The sequence below is a fragment of the Camellia sinensis genome, chromosome 6, assembly GCF_055761805.1.
Source record: "Camellia sinensis isolate YWXY chromosome 6, ASM5576180v1, whole genome shotgun sequence".
NCBI classification, from domain to species: Eukaryota; Viridiplantae; Streptophyta; class Magnoliopsida; order Ericales; family Theaceae; genus Camellia; species Camellia sinensis.
Window position 1 is genome coordinate 98,860,659 of NC_138966.1, and position 10,451 is coordinate 98,871,109.

A 10,451-nucleotide genomic window follows, 5' to 3' on the forward strand; every position below is an offset into this window, starting at 1 on the left:
AAAATAACCACTTTCGGCGACTAAATTGATTTTTAGTCGCCAAAACCGCCACTTTTGCCGACAAAACTCAATTTTAGTCGCCAATTGTCCACTTTTAGCTACTAAATTTTTTTTAGTAGCCAAAAACCTTTACTTTTGGCTACAACATTTTTTTTTGTTGGTAAAACACCTACAATCGGCGACCAAACCATTTTTTAGTCGCCAAAACCTATACCTTTGGCTACTAATTTTTTTTAGTCTCCAAAAACCTTCACTTTTGGCTACTAAAATTGTTTTAGTCACTAAAACCCATGTAATCAGCGACTAATCTGATTTTTAGTCGCCAATAAGTATACAATTCAATTTTAGTCGCCAATTGTCCTACTTTCAGCGACGAAATTTACATTTTTGGTCACCAAAACTGCTTCTTGTTGTAGTGTAAAATTATATTATTGTACACAGACCATCTAAACCTTTCTTCCACACACCTTTACCTATTTCGGTTGAAAACCCTCCTTTCACACACCTGATGCATCAAAACGACCCATTGACAACTCTATGAAGAAACAATGAAGACCCATTGACAACTCTATTAAAATCACCATTGAAAATCTTACATTTAGACGACTCCATTGAAGACCCTCCACTGCATTGTTAAAGGTGAGTATCTTCCAACCATTTTGAAATCTTTTGTGTTATCTATTTGCAATCCATTCTATTGACACTCCATTGAAGAGCCTCATTTTTTTCTTGGAATATTTCTAATTTTTTGCATTCAGCATTGGCTTACCAAATAAAAAGTAATGATTCAGTTGTTAACTTATTCACATATTTTCGGAACTTGGTTTCCAAATTTCATTGTTTAATTCCAAAGTTGGTTTCCAAATTTTGTATAATTTTTCGGTTATGTAGTACCAAAAGACGAGAAAATAGTTTCCTCTGGAGAATTACAAAGCTATTGTGTGAATAGATCTTGAATTTACCTCCAAGGAGAAAGTAGATAAAGCTGCAATAGCTTCTTCAACAGAAACAGCCAATGCAATCTCTCTTCTTCAAAGTTGTCCCCAATTCAATCTATTAGTGCTTTTTAGTTGAAACAACACTATATTTGCATTACGAGTTCCATGAATGATTACACAAACTTTCTTCGAAGCTTAAAAAAAAGGGAGAGATAGAGACAGATCCGAAGATTACATTGAGTTGTGCTTTCAAAAACGTTCATATAGTTGTTGTATTCAATTATTTCGGGGTTTTTCTTACTCAAAAAATGTGCACTAAGATTTTTTTAAAAAAATTATTTTTAAAGATGTGTATAGAGGAAATTTGAATATAATATTAAGGGTGTGTTTTGATTTGGTCATTTTACTTTAAGATATAATTTTAATTATTTTGATATTTCATTAAGTTTGCGCACTGAGATAAGTAGTTGTGTGGAAATAAAAAAATTTCCCAACTAGGGGAGACTCTATTTGCATCCCAAAAATTCGGTTGGGCACCCAACTTAATGAAACTTTTTTATTAGTATCAGGGATGGAACCAAAAATTCATTTGCGGGAGGGGGGGCCAAGAAATAAATAATTTTTTTTATATGAATTGATATAAATTCCTATTTTTTTGAATTCAAAAAGTAAACTAAAATTTAATATTAAATTAGTACGTAAAAAATAAAACCATATATTTACTAAATTTAATATATGAATAAAAGCAAAGTCATGTATTAAAAAATTATTTATACAATCAACTCAATTATCTATCAAAGTGGAACTCGACATTCTTTCATATCTTGAAAGTCTTTAATGATTGACTCTGTGGTAAAATTTTCAGCAATTTCCTTTTCAATGTACACAAGCAAAGAGTCTGTAAGAAATTCATCTTCCATTTTGTTGCAAAGTCTACTTTTGACAATTTTCATGGCCGAAAATGATCGCTCCGTAGTTGCAGTAGAAACTGGAAGAGTAGGAACAAGTGTAATCACTCTATAAACAAGTTAATAGATCGTGGATTTGTTTGTCCTTACCAACCACTGACACAATTCAGAAATAGTAGACAATTTTTTGTAATCTGCATGCTGAACTACATTATGCTTGTAATGGTGAAGTTGCATTCTCAACTGTATTTTCTCTTGATCTTTAAAGTCTTGTAGATAAAAATTTTCTACTAACCGACAAATATCGTCGATTCTAGAAGTTTCAGACACATCTCGAGGATCTAGAGCTGAGCTAAGATTAAGCAACTCTACTGCATGTTCACTGAACCGTCCATTTAATTCTTGTAGTTGAGAATCTATTGCAGCATAAAAAATATCTACTCGATAATAATGCTCAACTGTAAAATCATCTTGATGATCACGAGCTCGACCTCTTCTCCTAATATAAGGAGCATTTATATTCAGGACATCAATGTTACGTACCTCGCAAAATGATTGCACATTGGCTAGTAAAGCATCCCATTTGTCATCTCTAAACTTTTGCAGAAGTGCCTTGGTAGATGAAACTAGATTCATTGCATTTAAGATGTCTTGAGATCGGCATTGCAAAGCTTGACAAAGTAAATTAGTGATCTCCAACATTTCTTTCATGAGATGCAAAATAAAGACAAATTAAAATGAAGTCAATGTTTCATAAACTGAGTTTGCATCTCCTCGTTGCGCAGAAGTCGTTCCTTCATTAATGATGTTAAGAAGAACTTCACATGTTGGACTGAATATTTTTATTAATCTTGAAACTGACTTGAAGTGAGAACTCCAACGAGTATCTCTAGCTCGTTGTAAAGTGCCAATCTAGTTAAGTCCCTTTCCAGTCTCGAGCTCTTCAATGTCAATCATATGTTCAATTTCAACAGCTTGCGCAACTTTCAATTCATCATTGCGCTTGCATGAGGCACCAACAATATTGACAACAAAAGTCCATTTAAGAAAAAATTTATGAATTGGGATAACATCTTTCGATGCTGCCACTAAAGCTAGCTGCAAACGATGTGCAAAACAATGAATATAGTAAGGATATGGACAATCATTCAAAACTAATGCTTGTAATCCTTTCCACTCGCCTCGCATATTGCTTGCACCATCGTATCCTTCTTTTCGAATATTCTGAATATCTAAATTGTGATGAGACAATACAGAATATATTCCATCTTTTAGGGTTGATGCAACAGTGTTAGAGACATGAATAAGCCCAAAAAAACGCTCTCTCACAAAACCATCTTTGTCAACGGATCTCAAAACTATAGCTATTTGCTCCTTTTTTGACTCATCACCAGCTTCATCAACAATTATGCAACGCTTTGCATCACCAATTTCTTCACGAATTGCATTCTTCACTTTCGTTGAAAAAATATGTAAAATTTCTTTTTGAATCTTTGGTGATGTGTAAGAGGCATTTTTCGGAGCTTTATCCAATACTTTAGCAACATTATCATTATATGATCCCAACAATTTCACTATTTGAAGAAAATTTCCACGATTGATTGAATTTTGCCTTACATCACGACCTCTAAAAGCACAACCTTGAAATGCAAGCAATCATATTGTATCAATTGAGACCTTCAATCTTAGTCGATTATCTACAATTTGTTTAGAAGTGAAATTGTCCAATACCTTTTTTATATATGTTGAAATTGATTCATCATGTCTTCACATGATCTCTCGGCAACATTGTGAAAAGAATTAGGATCTTTTCCTATATGATTTAAAAAAGCACATTTTGCTCCATCCCTAACTTTTTTCCAATTCTGAAATCCATCAATAGTGAATGCTTGCTGCCCATAATATCCAGATTCACATGGTTTATAAAAAAGAAAGCATAGTAAACAAAAAGCTGCATCTTTTGCAGGTGAATATTCCAACCATGACTAAAATAGTTTCAACCATGACGGTTGAAAGCTACGAAGATGAGTTGTTGATCCAGATTTCAGATACTTTGAAAGTATAGGTTGATATGGACTAGCCTTAATATAAGCTCGTCGAATTTTATCACGTTGATTAACTTGATAATCCCAAATCTGTATACGTAATCCAGGATCTCGTTCCAATGAACCAATATCAATTTCTTTAACATCAATCTTTTGAGATTTTGTGGGAGGATTTTCAGGGATATCAACATTGGAAGTTGGCAATTATGTATTGTCAGCATTGACTTCTAAGGAACTTGCACTTTTTCTTTTAAAAAATCTATCAATTGTACATGGCTTTCCCATAATAATCTACAAATCAAAATAGAATTTATTACATACATGGTTAATGTTCTATTAGAAATTACAACCAATTGCTAATGTAATATATATATATATATATATCACAGGACATAGAAAATTTTTGTGCCTAGAATAACAAATATAACTAAAACAAATTTCATATAAATTTAAAAATTCAGAATTCAGATTCAACACATAAATTTTATACAAGTCTCAATTCGTTTTAATTTTGAATTTATAACACTTAATCTGAATAAAATTAAATTTGCCCAAATATGATTAAAAAAAAACCCTAGTAATTGAAATCATATGTCCTAATTCATGATTTTTTTTTTCTTAATATGTAAAATTAAAAAAAAATTACAATTGTATCAATATGACATTAAAAAAAAGATAATAAAAGTATTACAAATTGAAAACAACAATAAAAGAAAATATGAATCACATACCTGTAATAACGAGAAGATTAATAGCAGAAGCAAGACATTATTATTATTATTTTTTTTTTATGTATCCCAAGTTGATTTAACTCAAAAAAAAATCTTATGGTTGCTTCAATAAATTGAGACGGCGTCACGGCGTAGAGCAGGTCATAGGAATTAGGTTTTTTTTCTTTCTTCTTTTTGTCTTTTTCTATTTCTATTCAGGCTTTTTTTTTTTAAAAAAAAAAAGATACATGGCCCTCCCTAGCCATCTAACAAATAGATTGAGCCCTGCCCAGCCCAACAATACGATCCAATTCGAATTAGGCTAGGGACAAGCCTCATCCTTGTATTATTGTATTTTCTCTTTTTTGTGCTAATTAATTGTGTACATGTGTGTAACCAATGTAAAAGAGTTTTTATGTTAGTAGATTCATGTAACCATTTAACATGTTTGTTTTTCCATTTCTTTCTATCGTATTTACGTGGTAATGCCTAAATGATTACTTTCTATATTTTATTATTGGGGCGAAAATTTATCAAAGCTATAGAAAATTAAATAGTAATTTTACATTTTGACAAAACATTAGACTTCATTGCTAAAAGTTACTCATAATACACAACTATACAAATCCTAAATTCAACAAAATCATTTTTTCCACCGTAGGAGAAATGAATGCTTGTCTTATCTTATTGTGGCAAACTTATACCAAAAGTTTGGTTAACATTGCTATATGTCAAAATTTTATGAAGTCCTAACTGCAAGTGTTACTAAAAAAAATAATATTGAGACATTTAAAATATCACCTCTTAGATTTAAACATTGTGAATTGTTATATATCAATTGTTAATTTGCTTAGAAATTAAACATTAAGACCCATCACTCAGGAATGAAACAAGAAAAAGACTATGAGAGATCATGTCCTATTGTTTTTGTGAAAAATTCTGTTTAAATATAGCACTTTTGAAATATATATATATATATATATCTTATTTTATAAATAAAATAATCTCTTAATATAAAAGATATATATTTCATTCTTATATCATCTTACATTTTATTTTTTTTTGGTACCAAAAAAATTTCTTTATCCTAATAGAGATTATTTCTATGGTATTTGAATTTTTTTATGTGTATATATATATGTTTTTTTTTTTTTTTGATCAACCAAAAGAACTTTATTGATGAGGAAAACCTTACAACAAAGGTATAAACACAACAATAAAGGAGGGGAAGGGGGAGGGGGAGGGGGAGGGGGAGGGGGGATGATGCAAAAGCCATAATAGTGAAACGGCCCAATCCCAACTAGGTTGACACTAAAATGCTCGCACAATCATATTATAGCACCATACCAAGACTCTGTTGGCAGGGCCGGCCCTGAGTTCATCGGGGCCTAAGGTGAATTTCGGAAATGGGGGCCCTTTTATATTGAAAAAAAATTCATGAATAAAACGATAAGTTACAATTTTTTTATTTGTTTGTAACCATAAAAAAATTTACTTATACATATAATTATTAAAATTATAAATAAAACAATTTAATAAAATAAAATTAGAACAAAAAAATTAGGAAAAAATTATTCAATTAAAATTGATAAAGACCTAGGTAAAAAATTTGAGCAAAATTATTTATTCCACTAAAATCTAATAGATAAAGAAGGTACAAATAAAAAATAAAAAAATAGGGCCCATATATTGTATGTATTATTTTTCTTGAGCCCAAACACTTTTTTTTTAATATATATTTTCATTTTAATAAATATGGACCAAACTACACTTATAAATAAATATGGAGTAAATCATACATGGACCTAAAAAAATATTTTGGAGCCCTTTAAATTGATCCTAAAACCCAAAAAAAAAAAAAACATTGAGCCTATAATATTTTGCCAAATTTAGGGGCCCTATGTTATATATGTTTATATGTTTTACCAAATTTAGGGGCCCTATTGTTTTTTATTTATTTATTTATATATTTTCATTTTAATAAATATGGGCCAAACACATTTATAAATAAATATGGGCTAAATTATACATGGGCCCAATAAAACATTTGGAGCCCTTTAAATTGATCTTAAAACCAAAAAAAAAAAAAAAAAAAAAAAGATTGAACCTATAACAATTTTTTAAATTTGGAGGCCCTATTTTTTAGCCAAAATATGGGGCCTAAGGCACAAGCCTTACCTGCCTTAGGGCAGGGCCGACCCTGTCTGTTGGTGAGGAACCAACAGAGACACAGCAACAATACAATAGATCAGTCACAAAACAACAGCTAAGAAGATAAAAATAAAACAGATCAATACAAACATCAGCTATCAACATGCACCAAACACAAGTAACTATGTAACCGTCACACAGGTACAGAGGCACCAAATTGTCAAAATGCACCACATTAGCAGATTCTCATACTGCTGACTTGTTAGCAAAAATGCACCAGATTAACAAAGCAGCAGAGCAGCATACAAAGGCACTAGATGAACAGAACAGCAGTTACAGGGGCACCAAAGTAGCAATAGGCGAATCAGTCACCAAGAGCAAGACAGCACAGGTACGCAAAATAAAACCCATCAACTATCAACATGCACTAGACACAAGCAGCTCAACAGATACACAAAAACACCAGATGAACAAAACAGTAGTAGATAGAGGCACCAAAGCTATATAGTTTATATATTATATTGTAAATATATGTGTGTTTGTATGTACGATAGAAACAAAAATATTTTTTTAACCTTTCCAGTGATAAAATTTGGGTTCCGTCCCTGCCAACACTCACATCATTGTGAACAAATTTAGAAGCAATGTTCTAGGGGTCTCTAACTTTGTTCATGATCCTAAACAAAAATATTAACAATACAAAAGTTAATTTTTTTTTAACCTCTGGTGATAAAATTCGAGTCCTGTCCCTACCAACACTCGCATCATTGTGGACAAATTTAGAAGCGATGTTCTAAAGGTCTCTGACTTTATTCATGATCCTAAACAAGAATATTAACAATATAAAAATCAAACACAAAATCACAAAAAAAAAAAAAACATAAATAAACAAGATTTTACAAAATTATTATTGAAATCCAATCCTACAAAATTCAGTTCATTAATATATTTTTGTGTTCGATGTTATATTTAATTTTTGAAATACTAAACTCAGTAAGTCCTAAAAATGGATTTTATCGAAGGGGAAGGTTCACTTGGTAAAATGGAAGGAAGTAGCTAAACCAGTGGAGCAAGGGGGTTTGGGGGTAAGGAGAGTTAAGGTGGTTAATGATTGCCTTTTGTTGAAATGGAAATGGAGGTTTGGGGTTGAGCACAAAGCTTTGTGGAGGGTAATTTGTAGTAAATATCGGTTAGATGAGGGGAGCTGGAGCCCTCCTGCTAGCCCCATAAGCAGGTTCTCTAAAATATGGAATGACATATTATCAGGATCTGATCAGAGTGGCAGCTTGCTGGAATTCTTTTTGAATAACTGTAAGGTGAAAGTGGGGAATGGACATAGAGTTAAATTTTGGGTGGATAAATGGTGTAACAATTTATGTCTCAAAGATGAATTCCCACTCTTATATAGGTTGGTAGGCAAAAAGGGTGAGACTCTAGCTGCTATGCTGGAAAGGAAAGAGGCTGCTGGTGAATGGGTGTTCCACTTTAGAAGGGAACTGTATGATTGGGAAAGTCCAGAGGTAACCAGATTGAAAAACCACCTAGAGGCAGGCTCAGTTATTAGGAACTCTGAAGAAGATACACTAGTTTGGATGGCCTCAAAATCAGGAAGTTTTTCTGTTGAATCAGTGTACAGATTTTTAGCAGCTGCCTTCGGTAGCTTCAATCCAACCAGTAAAAGGATTTGGGTAAAACACATCCCACCCAAAGTTCAATTTTTTGGATGGCTTGCTTGGAAAGGAAAATTAAAGACTTCAGAATTTCTTACCAGGATTGGTGTACTTCATGCTAATGTCTCCTCAGTATGTTGCCTGTGCAAATCTGGGACTGAGACAATTAACCATGTGCTATTGTCATGCCAGGTGGCTTGGAGTGTGTGGTCTGCAATACTTAAATGGTGGGATGTCCAAGGTGCTTTGCCAGATTCAGTAGAGGCTGTTCTTGACTGGTGGGCAGGGGTGAGGTTTACAAAAAAGGCGAGGTTGATGTGGAAAGCTCTTCCTTTGGTTGTTATGTGGTCTCTATGGAACCATCGCAATGAATGCTTATTTCGGGATGTTGCCCTAAGTGGGGAGGGTGTTTCTGATATGGTTAAGGTTAGGATGGCCTTTTGGTTTAAGGAGGTATATAAGGATTGCAGGTTCTCTGTGCATGATTTCATTTTTAATTTGGAGCACATTAGATCTTGCTTGGGAGATGCATCCAGGGGTGTCTCATAATGTTCTTGCTGAGCGTGCGTTGGTTGATATTTTTGTGGAGTCTGTTTTGATTTGCTGTGATATTAATCTGCCTTATCTGAGTTGTTCTGTTTAATCTTCTTCACCTGCTCTGCCAATCTGCTTCATCTGCTCTGGTTCTTCGGATCTATCAATCTATTCTGTATGTTAATCTGCTTCACCTGAGCTGCCAGGTTAATCTGCTTCACATGGTCTGCTAGCTGCTCTGGTATACTCTAGTCCCATGCAGAGTAGGAGAATGTATTCAGTGGTTTAGCTGCTATCTTCATTGGTTTGGCTGCTATCTGCTGTATAATGGTGCTGCTGTATTATGGTGTTGCTGGATGCTTGTCCCAGCTCCTTGGCTGTCTTTCTGGATTTCTTTCTGTTGTTTTTTCTCTCCGTTTGTTGGATTCTCTCCAACTAGGAGGTTGGAGCTTGTTCTAGCTCCAAGCTCCTCTTCATTGATGTTCTCCATTGTACTTTGTACGTGCTTCATCAATGAAGTTTTTTGCCGATCAAAAAAAAAAATCGATGCATATGTCAGCTCCTCCATCTCATTCACTATCAATGGACTCGACATTTGGTTAATCCAAATTTGGATTGGAATGTTTTATTCATGTCCGAAAGGTTTATAGCGGGTTCGGTTTTAATGATTCAAATCATTCAATTTATTGAGCACTACATGTATATCATCTTTAAAAGAAATGAGATCGATCTGATATTCGTAGTCACTTTGTTTTATTGTGTTTGTCTCCAAAAATAATTAATAGTCAATAGGTTTTAAAAATAAATTGTTCAAAAAATTCTTTTTATACAAATATAATAAAATGAATGAGTTACAAATATCGAATCAATCTATTTTTATTTTTATTTTTTTTTAGATACTATACACAGAAGATTCGATAAAAAGAATAATTCAAATCATCAAAATAGAACACGTAATGTGTTTTACGAATCCAAACAATGTGATCTAGTCCAAATAATGAACAAAGAGAAACCCTCTCTTTTAGTGTTACATTTCAAGTCAATTTGTAAGTTGTAAAAGCAATTATTTGTATATAGTTTTTAGATTTGGGGTGGCTGTTGTGCTAGGCCACATCAGTTACTGTTGTGTAGTCAAACGAGTCTATTTTATGGCCCATTTTAATAATTTGCACCGTTCAAAGCTTAAAGTAGACCAAGTAAAACATGTTTGCAAAAAATCATGTTAATTGGAAGGATTTGGAGTGGCTGTTGTGCTGGGGCACAACAGCCATTACTGAGCAACCAAATGGGCCCCATTTTGGGCCCCATTTTGATGATCCAAACATTCACATTTTAAAATAGATCGGGTAGAGCATATTTACAAAAAATCAAATTAATCGGATATCATTAATCCTTCCATGTACTCAAATTTGTATTCATTTTAATACTTTAAATCACAATTATCGTTTATTTTTCTACATACAAATATGAGTACATGAAAGAGTTAACGATAACC

General features: G+C 32.8%; 2 protein-coding genes across 2 annotated transcripts; both read right to left on the reverse strand.

Annotated features, from left to right (window-relative positions):
• Positions 1–1,732: 1,732 nt before the first annotated feature.
• Positions 1,733–2,548, reverse strand: LOC114256888 (uncharacterized). Its single transcript, XM_028196587.2, has 2 exons — positions 2,008–2,548; positions 1,733–1,926 (listed from the first exon to the last, which is right to left on the reverse strand). The coding sequence occupies exons 1-2, from the start codon at positions 2,546–2,548 to the stop codon at positions 1,733–1,735; spliced, it is 735 nt and encodes a 244-aa protein (XP_028052388.2).
• A 210-nt stretch (positions 2,549–2,758) lies between these two features.
• Positions 2,759–6,988, reverse strand: LOC145793438 (uncharacterized). Its single transcript, XM_082876265.1, has 5 exons — positions 6,984–6,988; positions 6,780–6,867; positions 3,928–4,041; positions 3,681–3,738; positions 2,759–3,486 (listed from the first exon to the last, which is right to left on the reverse strand). The coding sequence occupies exons 1-5, from the start codon at positions 6,986–6,988 to the stop codon at positions 2,759–2,761; spliced, it is 993 nt and encodes a 330-aa protein (XP_082732391.1).
• Between the last annotated feature and the right edge of the window lie 3,463 nt (positions 6,989–10,451).

Bases quoted from the DNA above. Each gene is read 5' to 3' on its own strand.
- LOC114256888 (XM_028196587.2), bottom strand. From the start codon at position 2,548: ATGTTGGAGATCACTAATTTACTTTGTCAAGCTTTGCAATGCCGATCT. The intron at 1,927-2,007 runs GTCAGTGGTTGG...CTACTCTTCCAG, and splicing joins GTCTACTATTTCTGAATTGT to TTTCTACTGCAACTACGGAG.
- LOC145793438 (XM_082876265.1), bottom strand. The intron at 3,739-3,927 runs GCTAGTCCATAT...TATTATGGGCAG, and splicing joins TTCGACGAGCTTATATTAAG to CAAGCATTCACTATTGATGG. The intron at 3,487-3,680 runs GTGCTTTTTTAA...TTGCATTTCAAG, and splicing joins AGTTAGGGATGGAGCAAAAT to GTTGTGCTTTTAGAGGTCGT.